This window comes from Daldinia decipiens (genome assembly GCF_022478715.1).
Source record: "Daldinia decipiens strain CBS 113046 unplaced genomic scaffold F4813scaffold_24, whole genome shotgun sequence".
NCBI lineage: Eukaryota > Fungi > Ascomycota > Sordariomycetes > Xylariales > Hypoxylaceae > Daldinia > Daldinia decipiens.
The window spans coordinates 293,328-308,976 of NW_026054567.1; the positions used below are offsets into that span (position 1 = coordinate 293,328).

A 15,649-nucleotide genomic window follows, 5' to 3' on the forward strand; every position below is an offset into this window, starting at 1 on the left:
TTATGTTAAGTCAAGTCTAGGTCAGCATGCCTAGCTGCACTTATCACCATCTAAAAGCGTATTCCGTAATATATAATTATTGATTAGAAGAACTTCTCGGTAGGCCTATGTTTAGGTGCTTAATACATGCGAAGACTCCAAGAACAAACCCCTTTGCCCCTGGATTCGTGATTTAAAATGCATGCATCGTCAACCCCATTCTCTTCTGAGAATGATATTGCCCTAAAGCTTATGAGATATTAACAGTAAAGCAAAACAGGCTCGGTCTACGTAAGTCGTGATAATATGTGATATATCTCACTTTTTTGCTTTGCCTTTAGCTCCGCCAGCCTTGCTCTTGCGGCTCTTTGCTGGCTTCTCGTCTTCATCTCCGCCCTCGGCTGCTGCGGCTTTCTTGCCGCCTCTCTTCGCAGGCTTAGCCTTCGGCTTTTTGATATACTTGTCTTTCTCAATGTCGCCATCGTCATCATCGTCATCAACAGCCTCGACGGCCTCTGCTATATCCGCATCGTCGTCCTCCATCGCCTCCTCGAGATCTGGTTTATCTTTTGAAGCTGCCTTCGGAGCTACCACGCTACTGGCCTTCATGAAAGGAATTGGGTGTGATCTCGTGTTGTACCTATAAATATTAGCCTATGGATATAATGCTGTTGCGTAAGTCTGACTTACAGTCTAGTAAAAGTAGACTTAGTCTGTGTTTCAATGTTAACACTCCCTTCATTTTGGGGGCCAACGCCAAGTTCCTTAATATAGTCGAAATCCTCTCTAGTGAGAAAATAGCTGTCCATCAAGTCGATAACTTCGTCGACAGATGTCTTGCCTTCCTCAGCAAGTCTTCTGATAAGCCGTATCCAGAGCACTGGCAAGTACTCTTGACGAATCTCGTGATGGTCACCAGAGGACCTAAGTCGCATATGGGAATGAATTTCACGAATATATCTACCCAATTTGTTGTATTTGCTGTTGTTTCCAAGCCAGGCTGTGAAGAGATTGGGACTTAGAAGCTGGCCAGCCACGAAGCTAGCTGGTCGAACCATACTAAAGACCGCATGAGTAGGCATCAGGCTCCAGTGCTGTTGGGGACCATGAATCATCCGATCTACCAAGTCGCCGTCGCTAATGCTTTCTGCTGCCATATCGAACATCTCCAGGGCTTTGAGATTATGCTCGCGCTTGTTCTTATACTGAGACTGGTTTAGAGCAGCTGGCTTGGTTTTCAAATAGTTTTCTTGTATCATCAAGTAGCCGAACTCGTGATCGTTGAAGTAAAGCTCAATCTTGTCGTTAAGAGTCGCCTTGCTTGCGGGGGAGAATAGACCGCCACCGAGCATTTTCTGACAGATATCCCACGGCTTCAGCACTATCGACTTCTCCCAAGCCTTCGACATATCCTTGCCCTGGCTATAATCTATAGAGGTCTGATCTAGCTTGATCGTGGATAGCATATTGATAATCTGCCTGATATCTCGGTTACTGCCTTCAATGAGCGCTTCAAGGACCTGCGGCGACAGTTTCAGCCCTTCTCTATGACAAATAGTCATCATACGTGAGCGGATCTGGTCGATTGTCGGGCGTTGAAACTTGATGTCGTACGCCGCGTGCTCGAAGGGCTTCATCTTGGGCAATCCTCGCTCGTTGCAGATAAGAATTAGAGGCACCTCGGACTTTTTACAGAACTTCGCGAGAGCACCCACACCTCCACGGTCGCCAGCAGACATTCCGTCAACTTCGTCCATAATAAGGACAATATTCTTTTTCTCCTCATCTACCTTCTTCCCATCTCCTGCGAAGTAGCCACGCAGGGATGTGTTATTCATAACCTCACTAACTCCAGATTCCACCAGCTTTTTACTACGTGTATCACTAGCGTTGCTCTCGATAACGTCGAAACCTTCAAGCCGGGCAGCTAGATGGGCAGCTGTTGTTTTGCCAATACCTGGGGGGCCGGAAACGATGAGGGCCCGATAGCCGCCGATGCCATCTGCACCCAACTTCTTAAATTGATATTTACGCGATTTATGCCAGTTCCTCAAAAAGGATTGGATCCTCTCGACCGCTGCCTTATTACCACAGATGTGGTTTGGCTGGGTTGGTGCATATTTCACGGTCCATAGCTGAGAGATAGGGGCTGGCGCTGCTGGGGGAGGGCCAGCGCCTCGCGCGACGGCTGCCTCCCGTGCTTTCTCGGCCTCGACTTTTCGGGCCTTTTCTTCTCGTTCCATCTGAGCGGCTTCTTCTTTGATTTTTTCTTCCTCGAGTCTTTTCTTTTCCCGGGCCTTTTCAGCATTTTTCCCATTTCCACCCCCAGCGGGTAGACGACGAATGAGCTCGAACAAGCCCTCCTCATTGATCGTCTTGATACCATGCTGGCGGATTTTCGCAAGCTTGCTGGGCCCAGCATCCTCACCCAGTACCACATAGCTAGTTTTACTACTTGGCGCGCCGGTGATCTTTCCACCATGTCGCTTTACCAACGATTGAGCATCCTCGCGAGCAATAGTAGTCAATTGCCCAGTGAAAACAAAGCTTAGGCCGGCAAGACAATCTTCCTCACCTTCGGGTAATTCCGCAATGGGATTCGGTGGGGGACCACTATTTCCCCCTCCTGCTGCCGCCTTTCTCCAGTCGAACTTGGCATCGGGGTCCTTGGCTGGCGGCGTCGGTGGCCTAACAGTAGGGATATCGTCTAATATCGCCTGGATCTCGGCGTTCTCCGGTTCTTCCGCTTTCTTGGTTTTCGGCGCCCTGGGTTTCTTCGCTGCCGGCTTCTTACGAGATGGAGGTTCATCATCTTCTTCTTCCTCACTAGGTTCGGACTCGGGTGTCTTCCTCTTCTTCGCTGAATTTAAGGCCACGTTACTCTTCGAAGATTTTGACGTAGTAGGCTTGCTATCATCAACTGCCGGTTTGGCACGAGAAGCAATTCTCTTGGGTTTAGGATGGAACTCCTCTTCGCTATCCTCCTCGGCGTAATCATCGTTCTTTCGCTTATTACGACCTTTGGCGTCCGCGGCGAATATGTCGTCACCAGCATCTGCATCGTCATCCATAAAGGCATCATCCTCCTCGTCTAAGTCGTATCGCTTGAGTCTGCTCGCAGGACGCTTCTTTGGCGTGGTCTCATCATCCTTGCTCGGGGTTGCAGCGTCCTTTGCTATAGTCTTCTTATTTCTCGGACTCGACCGAACTTCAACTTTGGGCTTCGGCTGCGACTGCGGCTTTGTATCAGGCTTCGCAGCCGGCTGATTCTTCGACTTGCTCGATGCAAAGTATTCACTCGCCGTAGTAGCTGTCCCTTGCACCTTGTCGCTAACGCTGAATTTTAGTTTGATACTAATTTGTGTATAAAATAATAGCACTCACGCTGCTTTCTTAGGAGTTGATCTAGTAGCTGGTTTCTTTGTCCTTCCAAGCCTGTTAACTTGAATCAATTTCATTTTGACAGATTAGAATTGTTCTGCTTACTCTGCAACTACATCCTCATCCTCATCCTCATCACTATCATCCACGACCTTCCGTCCCTCTAATTATGTGTTATTAGCTGCTAATTCAACTGCTTAATTCCGAGGGATACGCACTGGTGCGTTTCTTTGGCGGTTCTTCGGCTGTCTTCTTTGAAGCTGGCTTCGAAGAGGCCGGGGCACCGCCCTTGGCCCCGAAGAAAGAACGGATATCCGGCATTCTACTCAATTTCAGAGTGTATTATTACCCTACCCCAGTTTGGTGATCAAGAAGAGGGTTAGTGGTGTTGTTAAAAAAGAGGTAGTATTTTTGTAGAAGTGAACGATCTACTAAAATGCTCCGACGCGAATTGTGACGCGCCGACATTTGGAACTAGTCCCTACAATCTTTAATGGAATTGATTTGCGCGATTCGTGCACGTGCCACTGGTGCCTACCATGCTGCAAATAGGCAGGCTGGCAGGTACACATGTACTTCGTATCATTACATAATTCAAAGTAGCCCACTAAAATATTTCCGAGACCAGTGGTGGTGGCGGAAATATTTCAGCGGTTCCATCTAACATCAAAAGGCAAAATATCAGACTCATGATACATTACAATATGAAATAATGATATCTTAGAAAGCCCCATCTTTGTTCCCGGAATGAATTATCATTGGCATTGCCATTAGGTATAAAGAAGTACGTACAACGAATTAAGCTTACTCAAGTTCTCCTTAGTCAAACCTCTATATAACCAAACAAGCTACCTGGATTGTTAACTTGAGGAAAATATTTCTAAATAAATTTATGAAGACTCAATGCCTAAGTTATAGATATAAGATAGGTATCTAAGTACCTAGGTTAGGTAGGTGACTTTATTCGGGAAATAAACAAATTGAAAAGAGCCATAAGTATTTGAAGAAGTCAAGTGAATCATTAAATTCTATCAAGTGCCTCTTCGCACAGAAAACACAGTCCTCTTACTAAACCTAACTACTTCAGGTGCCTAAGGCAACCGTACATTCAATAGCTATAGCATAAGCTCATGTTTTTCTTAAGCATGCCTAAACTTCCCTTAAAGCCAGTATTGCAGTTCCGGCATATTCTTCGCTTTATCAACACTAGGACTTTTCATTGATGTACTTACTTTTCATGCATGAATAGTCTAGAGCTTACCTGGTATGAACAATTAACATATCTTGGTCTTGTTGATATCTTTCTGCAGTAAAAAGACCAACTAGTTATCTTGTTCTATCACTTCTATGCCTAGGTACGGTACTTACATACAAAGAGACGGCACTGCATATCTGGACGGTCCCGGACCAAGTACCTGAGGTCATCACAGCAATCTCCTGTCTACAAATATGTGTTTCGTCATCGGAGATCGCTCTAAATCTCACCAGTCTAGTAAAATAGGTAAGATAACTAGGAATTTATCATGTCTAACAACTCACACCTGGGCAATAACACCACCCCTTCTATGAGACAGCCATTATTTTCTCCTCACGCCACCCCTATTCCCTTCTCACCTTTTCCGCATGAGCCACAGCTCTGTTCGTGCGACCCGTGTGTCACGCTCAGGCTATCTCGACGTATGGATCTAAGATATTCTCACTCAGAAGTCGCCGGGGGCAATGTAGCCGCAAATATTCGCCAAGAGCGCCATGAGATCAGAACCTCCAGAAGAAGTAGCACGAGAAGATCGGACTCGGAATCCCGAGCGACGCACCAATTGCCACCGCTAGCCATACCGCCGCATCTCCACCCGGGGATGACTTACCCGGAGATTTACGTCTATCCTGGCAAATCACATCATATCACGTTCCCAGTGGTCAACTACAGCTCAGCCTATCAGGCTCAGAATCGCACATCCGGGCCAGGGTGCTACCTGGCCATATCACCGCAGTGCGCGAAGCCGGCAGACTTCGAGGCTGCGCTAACACCGCCAGGATCCGGGCTTGCTGTCATGGCGCGGTTATCCAAGACGCAAAGAACGACACCTCTAAGTACATTTCGAGACGCCGCGGAACTTCGCAAAGACTCGATTCAGCTGGAAATCTGGGATGAGGATGCTATCAAGACCCCCGAGAAGAAGGGTCACGGAGCGGAAGTTGAAGCTGACGTTCTCGACGGCGCTGAAGCTGGGACGTCAAAGAAGAAAAAGAAAGCTGCGAACCCAGTACAGACGAAGTAACCCTAAGGCTGGCAGGCTGGTTGGATTGTAAGTTGGGCATCGTATGATAAACCAGTGATAAGCAAGTTGTCAATAAGAAATAAGATACCGGTATGAGTATGGATTGATATTCTCTCGTGCTGTTGTCTAAATTTATTTTGTATTGATCCTACCTTGTTGTTTCCTTTGGTCTATGTATTTCAGGGGTTGAACGTACCATTTTCTTATAAACTGCTGGATTAGCCAAGCCGCTATAGCATTTCGTTGCTGTCTCTTATGCACCGGGATCGCGCTAGCCGTACACAGATGCAGAGGCGACCAGCAATGCAGAGTAAGGATATAATTCCTGCATGTCATGTCGGTAGAGAAACTATGGAAGATTTCACGTCTGACAATCGGCATCGATTGCCGAATGGATTCTGCATCTTACAGCTTAGCTTGTAAGGCATACATATATAGTCCCCAAATGCTGCGTCATCGTATCGGTAATAATCGCTTTGCAGCGCCGCGTATCGGGTTAGACGTCTATGTAGTTGCGGGAAGGTATCGTGTTGATTAGATAAGAATTTCATGCATCGTGCAACGGGATAATAAATTGGTCCGGGGTGTTAACCCGGGCGGTGTAAATTGATGAGACGGGAGTTCCGACTCGCCCTCGTTGGAAGTATCCATGCCGGGGTCAAGCCGCGGTTCAAGATTTAATAGGGGCGTTCACCACGGAAATAGAATACATGTAGGCTAGCTCGTCCGACAAAAACGAGTCTGGATCGTTCGACAAAGCAGACGTGTTTATGCAATAGATATGGTGTACGATATGCGGAATATGACGGGCGATGTTCGCTCAACATTGATGTAGGTAGGCACCTAAAAAAAAGTTATGTTGGCCTGTCTCGTTGGAATTATATACGACGATATGTATGTGTGCACTTACAGTTAGCTAAGCTAAGACGGATCCTTTACAGAAGGATTACGACTCCATATTGGGGAGGTCCCCTCTGTATCTTAAGCCTAATTTAGCTAATTTAGGTACCTAAGACAGTAGTGATCCTACGGGAAGACCCTTAATATCAACTGCCTTAACTGACATATACCTTAACTGACATACAATAGACATATCCGAGTTGCTTTAAGGAGCTTACCTACCTACCTAACGTGTAGGTACGCGCGTAATAGAAGCGGTTTAATAGGGTCGTATCTAAACTGCAGGTGCTTAATCAATCTGCAAGATGATGCCACCGGCTTTAAACCCTTAGGTACATGTACCTAACCTACCTAATCTGATATCAATAAATGTACACTATAGTTATCGGATAGGTAATAGGATAGGTACGCCACGGCTATCCCGTTGTTTTAGTGCCTGGTTATCAGCCTACCCATAAAAAAAACCTGCTGGACTTGGCCAAAACAACCGAGGTTCACTTACTCATCTTCTCATTTCCGTCCAACTACCTTACCTCATGCAAGCGGGATTGCCACATAGATAGCAATGTTTCTTATACATAGTACACTAATGCACTATAATCGATACGGACCGCCTTTCTTAGCGCACAATACGGATCCCAGCTCTTTCAATGGTCGGCACATGGCAGAGTTACTTATAAACATGACAGGGAAGCCTGGCATAATAGAAGCTAATTATTGGTAGTCATTGGTAGTCAAGTGGATAACCTATGAAGTCAAGACTTGAAGATGCGTATTGCGACCTTTCTGTTTCGTCACGGCCCAAGTGGATCGACAAAATAGGAACATGCCTCGGTTCATTCAGCATGACTTGAGAGAATAAAAATGAGAAGAAAATAAAAAACACTCATGACTAAGTAGGACATATCATAGCTATCATAGCTATCATAGCTAGGTACGCAATAAATCGAATGAGAAAATATCTTTGTTAACCCGGTTGCTCATATTTCCTTCGCTTACTTGTTTGCGTCAACTAAATCGGCCTGTCCAATTCGTAATCCTGACGACTCACGGCTGACTACCTCCTATCCTAGGTCACCAACCCAGGTAGCCACAAGTTCCAATACCGACGGCAATTCGGAGTTTACCAAAGCCTACCGGAGGCTGAGCTCTATAGTACACGAATACATATAACATTCCTATAACGTTCTTATACATATAAAGTCTCTAGGGTTCCTATCCTAGAGACGATTTGCTTTGGACAGTATGAACATCGAGTGGCCTTCAATCCTAACTCTTCGACAAAGCAGCAGTGATCCTAGCAACAGTGAAAGTGACACAATGTCAGAAATAACCCCTATCCCAGAGCCACCAAGTCTACCTTTCCTAGGCCACGTTACCGAGATCGATCGAGAACTCCCCTTACGCTCATTTATTTCGCTCGCCGATAAGTATGGTGAGTATCACCAGAACGAGTCCCCATTTTTGTTCGGATCTTCAAACTAATGTCTTCATACAGGTGAGATATACCGACTTCGCCTTCCTGGAAGGTCGCTGGTAGTTTCTTCAAGTCATCGTCTCGTGGATGAGCTTTGCGATGAGCAGCGTTTTGTTAAAATTCCCAAGTCTGCTCTTAATGAAATTCGAAATGGTGTTCATGATGGTTTATTCACAGTGAGTTAGCTCCAGCTCATACCGAACATTGGTGGCACGAGACGTTAATCAAGACCATAGGCCCGGCCAGAAGAGCCTAATTGGGGTATCGCTCATCGAGGTTCGTCTAACAGAGCCCCAAGAAACTTTAACTGGTTATACTTACATTAGACAGTTTTGATGCCTGCATTTGGCCCCTTATCAATCCGGGGCATGTTTGACGAGATGCACGAGATTGCAACTCAGCTCTCTATGAAATGGGCTCGATATGGACCTTCAAACCCGATCGACGTTACTGAAGATTTTACTCGTCTTGCGCTTGACACACTCGCTCTCTGCTCGATGGGCTATCGGTTCAACAGCTACTATACCTCAGAACTTCACCCGTTCGTTGCAGCCATGGGTGATTTCCTCACCGAGTCCGGCAACAGGCCGAACAGAACAATGCCCACCTGGTTTTACCGAAATGAAGACGCCAAGTACTGGGAGGATATCGAGGTCTTGCGAAGAACGTCCGATGAAGTTCTCCAAGAGCGTAAACGCAACCCTTCTAGCCGGAAGGATCTTCTCAGTGCCATGCTTGACGGCGTGGACCCGAAAACTGGACAGCACATGACTGACACGAGTATCACTGACAACTTGATTACATTCCTCATCGCCGGTCACGAAACGACCTCAGGGTTGCTATCGTTTGTGTTCTTTGAACTCTTAAAACACCCCGAGGCTTACCGAAAGGCCCAACAAGAGGTCGACACTGTTATCGGGAAAGGTCCCATCACGGTCGAACACATGTCTAAGCTCCCGTACATTGTAGCTGTAAGTCGAGAATATAGAGTCCCTATATTACCTCACATGCATATCAGCCAGCACGGAGAAAAGATTGTACTAACGCACATTTAGGTGATGCGTGAAACCCTAAGATTATGTTCTCCCATTCCCCAGATCGGTGTCACACCTAGGGAGGATACTCTTCTCGCCGGAAAGTACCCGGTAAAGAAGGGCGAGATGACTGTTCTCATGGTGAAGAAGATGCACGTAGACCCGGCTATATACGGCGAGGATGCCGAGGAGTTTAAGCCGGAGCGCATGCTGGACGAGCCGTTCAACAAGCTTCCCAAAAACGCGTGGAAGCCTTTTGGCAACGGCCTTCGAGCCGTAAGTGATGACGCCGTATGAATATTAGCACGTTACTAACACCCTATTAGTGTATCGGTCGTCCGTTTGCCTGGCAGGAGGCCACTTTGGCCATAGCTATGCTTTTGCAAAATTTCAACTTCGTCCTTGACGACCCATCTTATACCCTGGCTATTAAGCAGACATTGACCATCAAACCGAAGGGCTTCCGCATGAGGGCAACCCTCCGCGACGGCATGACTCCGGGCCGACTGGAGCATCGCCTGGCTGGAACACCCGAATCACCAGCGGAAGGACTCTCTTTCAATAACTCTTCGACATCTGCCGCTGACGGTAGCGGAAAGCCTATTACAATCCTGTATGGAAGCAACAGCGGCACTTGCGAGGCCCTCGCCCAGAGAGTAGCTAGCGACGCATCGCGCCAGGGATACAAGGTTTCCAAGCTTGATATCTTGGATACTGCGAATGGAAACCTACCTAAAGACCAACCGGTCGTCATAGTCACCGCTTCATACGAGGGGGCACCACCGGATAACGCTGCTCATTTCGTGTCTTGGCTAGAGAGTATCAAAGACAAGACTGCATTTGAAGGCGTGCAATACACCGTCTTCGGTGTCGGTCACCACGACTGGGCTCAGACCTTCCACAGGATACCGAAGCTCATAGATAGCAAACTCGAAGAAGGCGGCGCTACTCGCATCGCCAATTTGGGACTCACCGACGTTGGAAACGGTGACGCTTTTGCGGACTTTGAAGCTTGGGAGGATGAGGTGCTTTGGTCATCGCTTAACAAGCAATACGGTACATCTGAGGTTGAGGCTGACCTATCGCCGGCTTCTGGCCTGAAAGTATCAGTGACGAGCCCACGCACATCTACCCTCCGACAGGACGTTATGGAAGGCTTAGTAGTTGACACTCGCACGTTGACAGCTGAAGGAGAACCCGTTAAGAAGCACATCGAAATCGTGCTTCCAAGCGACGAAACATACCGAGCTGGTGACTACCTGGCGGTCCTGCCCATCAACCCTAAGCAGATCGTCGAGAGGGCCATGCGTAAGTTCCATCTTCCATGGGATGCGCATATTACCATCAACAGCGACGGAATAACCTCCCTCCCAACTGACGCATCACTGCCCGCCCACGACATCTTCGGCGCTTACGTGGAACTATCCCAACCGGCAACAAAGAGGGTAAGCTAAAAGACTGCATATCTTAATCTTGTATCTTCAGGAACCCAACTAACAACATCGTAGAATATAAGTACTCTAGCTGAAGCCGCGAAAGACGAAGCTGAGAAAGAAGCTCTGAAGAATCTTGCAAAGGACTCCGAAGAGGCGTTCAACAAGCGTATCTCAGTGCTAGACCTACTTGAGAAGTACACCTCCGTTGAATTACCGCTGGGCGCTTTCCTCGCTATGCTCCCGCCTATGCGTGTGCGGCAATAGTACGTGGCCTAGTCCCTTCGTAACCTAACAGTCGAATATAATGCTAACATCAATCAGTTCCATCTCTTCCTCGCCTCTATGGAACCCATCTCACGTAACCCTGACCTTCTCGGTCCTCGAAGCCCCGTCCAAGTCCGGCCAGGGCACATACGTCGGTGTAGCATCCTCGTACCTAGCATCTCTCGCACCGGGCGACAAGCTTCACATCGCCGTCCGCCCCTCTCACGCAGCATTCCACCTGCCGCAAGATGTCGAGAACACACCAGTCATCTGCGTGGGCGCAGGCACAGGCCTAGCTCCCTTCCGGGGCTTCGTCCAAGAGCGCGCGTCCATGATCGCCGCCGGCCGCAAAGTCGCACCCGCTCTCCTATTCACCGGATCCCGCGAACCAGGCCGCGACGATCTCTACGCCGACGAGTTAGCAGAGTGGGAGAGCGCCGGAGCCGTGAAGGTACACCGGGCATTTAGCCGCAAGCCCGAGGCGGCGGGCGGAAACCGATACGTGCAAGACGCGCTGCGAGCATCCGAAGACGATCTCTTGAAGCTTTGGCGCGAGGGTGCTAAGCTGTATATCTGCGGATCCCGTGCCGTTGGCGACGGCGTTAAGGAAGCCATTGTCGAGCTCATCAAGAAGGGTGCGCAGGAGACTCACGGCAAGGACGTGACGGACGAGCAGGCGGCTCGGTGGTGGGAAGGCATGCGGAATACCCGGTATGCTACGGACGTGTTCGACTAAGCATGTTTGTATGTTGTTGTAGATACTGTTTGATACCTTGGCGGAGAAAGACTATTGCATTTTGACTAGATTTCATATATACCTCATATAGACTGAATATTTGCACATATGGCGGTTAGCTGAGGGTTAGAAAAGAAGTGATTAGAGATTAGAGTGGTATTCTATGCTCTCTTTAGTGGAGAGTTGGCTACAAATTGATACATATCGATATTTAAAAAGAAAATTTTTTTTATAATTATAAGGTGACTTTCATGTAGTCGAGGCTCTCCATGGTATGCAAGGCATGCAGTGACCAATTGCAACCCATCCTACGATGATTCTAGAACACTTAAAATTTCCGGCGGAGGGGCTTGGCACGATATTTATCCACGGTCATGGTGTCGCATTTGGAGCGAAGGTAGCAAGATAGGCCGATAAGTATCGGACGAGTGCGCCTAATCGAGAAGCTGGTTCTTAGATTTGTTACGATGACGCAGTCTTTCGAGGCATCGATGTTACTTATCGCATGTTAAAGAATAATAATCATCTTGTAATACAGCATGACAATTGTTGAACGTATAAGGTATGTAGCAATCATTGTTTGCGGTCATCTATAAAATAGTTGCTGAGGCCCGACTTTCTCATCTAAACCAGCGTTAGTTAATGCTGTCCTCTCAAAAATAAAAATCAAGCTTTTATCGTAGTGTCCGTCAAGTCCTCATACATTAGGTGCTTATCCTAGTATCATCTATGGGTATCACACAATTAAACCAAAGTCGATTAGTTCTATCGTTGGTTCTGTTCACTATACTGATCCTCTTCTTCCGGAGCGCCGGTAAATTTAACGATCCCGATCCAGCCATCGTGAACATGTCAGACACGGGCGACGTCATCTCGAAACTGAAAGTGTCAGTCCGCCAAGTCAGCAGCGCATCGTCCTCCACGCCGAAGCTAGCAGTCACTGTCACCAATACGCACTCTAGCGCCGTGACGATCCTGTCCTGGAACTCCCCTCTGGATCCGTTAGCGTTACAGTTAGGCCTCGTGTCTTTTGTACACGCCGATAACGACAGCCCCATTCAGATTCCGACAATCCAGGTCAGGCGTAAAATGCCGCCGGGGCCGGACGCCCTAGTCGAGATCGGGGCGGGCCATATTAAAGAGCAGGTCCTAGAGCTCAAGGATCCTATCGTGCCACTGGAGGAGCTACGTGGCAAAGTGAGGGTCGCTTGTGCAGGAGAGTGGATGGGTGTCTGGCTGTCAAAGGCCGACGCCGTTACTAAGGCTTCCCTGGAGAAAGCTGGCGCCAGTGACGACGCATTTCGGGGGCCTTTCCAAAGTGAGACAGTCGATATGGAGATATAAGCCACCCTAAGTTAGCTTAGTTGGGAAGGCATTTGTATAGGTGTCGAGGCCTGATCGTATGAGAGCATTGTTATCGTCTAAAGTCTTCACGAAGATGGTGGGGTATAAATTAGTTATTTTAATGAGTAAATTGAAGCTATTCGATATCGACCAGACGCTTTAAGCGTGAGCATATTCATTCCTCTAATCTCCAAGATATGCTGGATGAAGGGGATATGTCCATGATGAACACTTGGACTGCAAGGTGAGGTATCATTTAAAAGAGTTGTAATATGCAAATGTGTGCAAAGGTTGGGTATTAAATACATGTAGAGCCTGACGTACATGTAGCTGGGTACAATTTACTTAGGTTAGTTCGTTATTTCCATAGTTATACATACAGTCATCGAGCAAGTATAGAGCTATACTAAATTAGGCTTGACTTGACTATTAAGGTACTGGGGTAAGACTGTGTCATTAGACTGAGGTCCCATTTAAGCGGGGTTACTTACAGATCTGAGCCCCACCATCCCACCATCTGGACTGCCTGGTACCTACCCCTCAACAGCGGGGTTCCCCTGAAGGTCCCCAAATCATTGAATCTAGCTGCGACTGCAAGTCTTCTTAGGGCATTCAGGTACCTAACCTAACTTAGATTTCAGCCTCATCTATTTTGGCCTGTGGTAGCGACATAATACGTATAAGTATGCAGGTTAGATGCATATGACACAGCATTATAATTATGAATGCTGCATGCTGCTGCTGTACGCCTTAGGTACCTTGTTGGATGGCACCTGAATACAACGCGCAACCAAGGTACGTAGGTACTTCACAATTTTAACTTCTTTTCCTAAAGCTTTATTCCATCCAAGCTTATCAACTCTTAACCTCCTTCTACTTCACCTTTTCCACCTTTACTTCCAGCCCTCCCGGATCATCTTTTGTTTGTCCATGCCACTCCCCCCGCTCCCTCCCCCTCCAACGCGTCTACAATCGTGATTCTACGGATTATCTTTTCGAGTACGACATGAGCCCTTGAGGTGTCTACGCCTCGTCATCCACCCCTCATTCATTGGCTGGGATATGAACCATCTAGATTATCTGGATCTTACTCTGCCGACCTTGATTTCCTCTCCTGCAATACCCGAACTGGGTCCATCAATTCAGAGCAGCCTCGTTAAACTAGGAACGATATCAGTTCGGGACGCCGCCTTTACTACTGTCGTTCTTACTCCTCTTAGCCGATAACCACCCACCTGACACCTGTCTAAAACTATCAAGTCCATCTTAATTACCGTCGTTCAACAATAAATATGTCGTCTTCATCATCCCCTGTCCGTCTAGCTATGCCGGTTGATCTACAGCGTTTTGCTTGTTTTGCCAGATTCCCGTTTGATATCCGCCATCAGATTTGGGAAGAGATTATCTATACTCCCGGTATCCATTTTCTAAAGTTCGAGGAGAATGACGATGCCCCAGATACGCCTAACGACTTTAATTCTCTGGGTCCCCAGTACGCACCTAAGATGGGAGGGGATATCAAGAAGTCTAAATTCACCAGCACTCTCAAACCCGTATATCCCTTCCCAGCAGCTGACAAGTCGTACTATCTTACCATGAACAAGACTTTCACCCAGTTGTCACTGGCTTGCAACGAGGCGAAGAAGCTAGTTGAAAACCTAATCGAACGTCAAGGAAACCTAACTCTCGACAGTGGCCGTCTTGTCCACTTGGCAGGATCTTTAGATATTGTGTGCTTCGACTATCCAGGTGCCACCTGGTCCCGCTCTCTAGGTCTCTGGGCTGAGCGTTTAGATCAAGATCAGCTAGCTAAAATTCGCCGCGTGGCTATTCGTTACAGTACGAAGTGGGATGACGAATGCCGTGTCTGTCGTACTTGTGGTATTATCCACACCTATCACCGCGATCACGGCAATATGCGTCCGCGACACGCGTACGAGTTTGCTGCCCTGTTCAAGAATCTCGAGTCTTTCTACTTCATGGACTGCCTAGCGGTTCGAAAGCAGCGCGACAAGTCTAAGCCAACTTCGTGCATCTTTGCAAAGCGAGGTACGTAAATAGCAAGTCAAAATTACTCTCTGCTCGCAACTGACAACAGAATAAGCATGTGGGGATAAGGGCGAGAGCTTTGCTAGTGGGGAGGGGGGACGCACATACTACGAAGTTGACCCTCAACTCTGCAAGGTTAACACTCACGTCTTCCGCACCCTCTCGTGGGTTCGCGAGAACTACATCGCCTATTGTCAGAAGTATTCTAAAGGTCAGGCGGACCCTGAGAAGGTCAAATTCAAGGTATTGACCTGCGAATGGGATACTGACGAGCTAGTCCCTGCGAAGCAGCAAGAGCCAATATCGGGTCGAGTCACCTCGGCCTATAAACGTCAGAAAACACGAGGTGTCAGCCTTACGGATAGCTTCAGGAAGATGAGCATCGGTGACACACCCGCCCCTGATACCAAGTTATACAGCGGTCTTCCTGTAGTCTTCGGCGACGGTGGCAAGTCGAAGTTTGAGTTCACCATGGAGGTACCCTTTCCGACGCTACACACGTAGCACGTTTGGTGGTGCTTATATCATTATCCCTTCTCGGACGGATCCTAAGTAATAAAACATACACAGCATGGCGTACCGGATCCCAAAGGATACCTTTGTTTCCCTTGTTTATTCTTCATTTCCAGGTGTTGATACCCAATCGTTGCAGGCGTTATCGGTCACAACCAGGGTCTCCGGAAGCGATGATTCTTCTCACGAAATATCTTACGAATCATAAAAAACGGCAGGGAACAACATTGCAGATTTCGGTGGCTTTGCTCCCGAGT

At 47.7% G+C, this 15,649-nt stretch overlaps 5 protein-coding genes across 5 annotated transcripts; 4 read left to right on the plus strand and 1 right to left on the minus strand.

The window, feature by feature from the left end:
* Window positions 1-63: 63 nt before the first annotated feature.
* Window positions 64-3,806, minus strand: F4813DRAFT_364766 (DNA replication factor C, large subunit). The gene is made up of 5 exons (XM_049243847.1): window positions 3,579-3,806; window positions 3,466-3,523; window positions 3,364-3,405; window positions 670-3,309; window positions 64-619 (listed from the first exon to the last, which is right to left on the minus strand). The coding sequence occupies exons 1-5, from the start codon at window positions 3,679-3,681 to the stop codon at window positions 298-300; spliced, it is 3,165 nt and encodes a 1,054-aa protein (XP_049098205.1). The 5' UTR covers window positions 3,682-3,806; the 3' UTR covers window positions 64-297.
* Window positions 3,807-4,200: 394 nt separating this feature from the next.
* F4813DRAFT_364767 (uncharacterized protein) lies at window positions 4,201-6,033 on the plus strand. Its single transcript, XM_049243848.1, has one exon. It carries the CDS (start codon window positions 4,884-4,886, stop codon window positions 5,637-5,639), a length of 756 nt encoding a protein of 251 aa, XP_049098206.1. The 5' UTR covers window positions 4,201-4,883; the 3' UTR covers window positions 5,640-6,033.
* A 1,024-nt stretch (window positions 6,034-7,057) lies between these two features.
* F4813DRAFT_364768 (cytochrome P450) lies at window positions 7,058-11,721 on the plus strand. Its single transcript, XM_049243849.1, has 8 exons — window positions 7,058-7,974; window positions 8,038-8,192; window positions 8,253-8,292; window positions 8,347-8,987; window positions 9,072-9,326; window positions 9,377-10,495; window positions 10,559-10,749; window positions 10,808-11,721. Exons 1-8 carry the CDS (start codon window positions 7,785-7,787, stop codon window positions 11,484-11,486), a joined length of 3,270 nt encoding a protein of 1,089 aa, XP_049098207.1. The 5' UTR covers window positions 7,058-7,784; the 3' UTR covers window positions 11,487-11,721.
* A 316-nt stretch (window positions 11,722-12,037) lies between these two features.
* Window positions 12,038-13,105, plus strand: F4813DRAFT_364776 (uncharacterized protein). The gene has a single exon (XM_049243850.1). It carries the CDS (start codon window positions 12,216-12,218, stop codon window positions 12,828-12,830), a length of 615 nt encoding a protein of 204 aa, XP_049098208.1. The 5' UTR covers window positions 12,038-12,215; the 3' UTR covers window positions 12,831-13,105.
* A 1,017-nt stretch (window positions 13,106-14,122) lies between these two features.
* F4813DRAFT_390927 (uncharacterized protein) lies at window positions 14,123-15,383 on the plus strand (the record flags this gene model as incomplete). Its single annotated transcript, XM_049247081.1, has 2 exons — window positions 14,123-14,879; window positions 14,935-15,383. 2 exons carry the CDS (start codon window positions 14,123-14,125, stop codon window positions 15,381-15,383), a joined length of 1,206 nt encoding a protein of 401 aa, XP_049098209.1.
* Window positions 15,384-15,649: the final 266 nt, after the last annotated feature.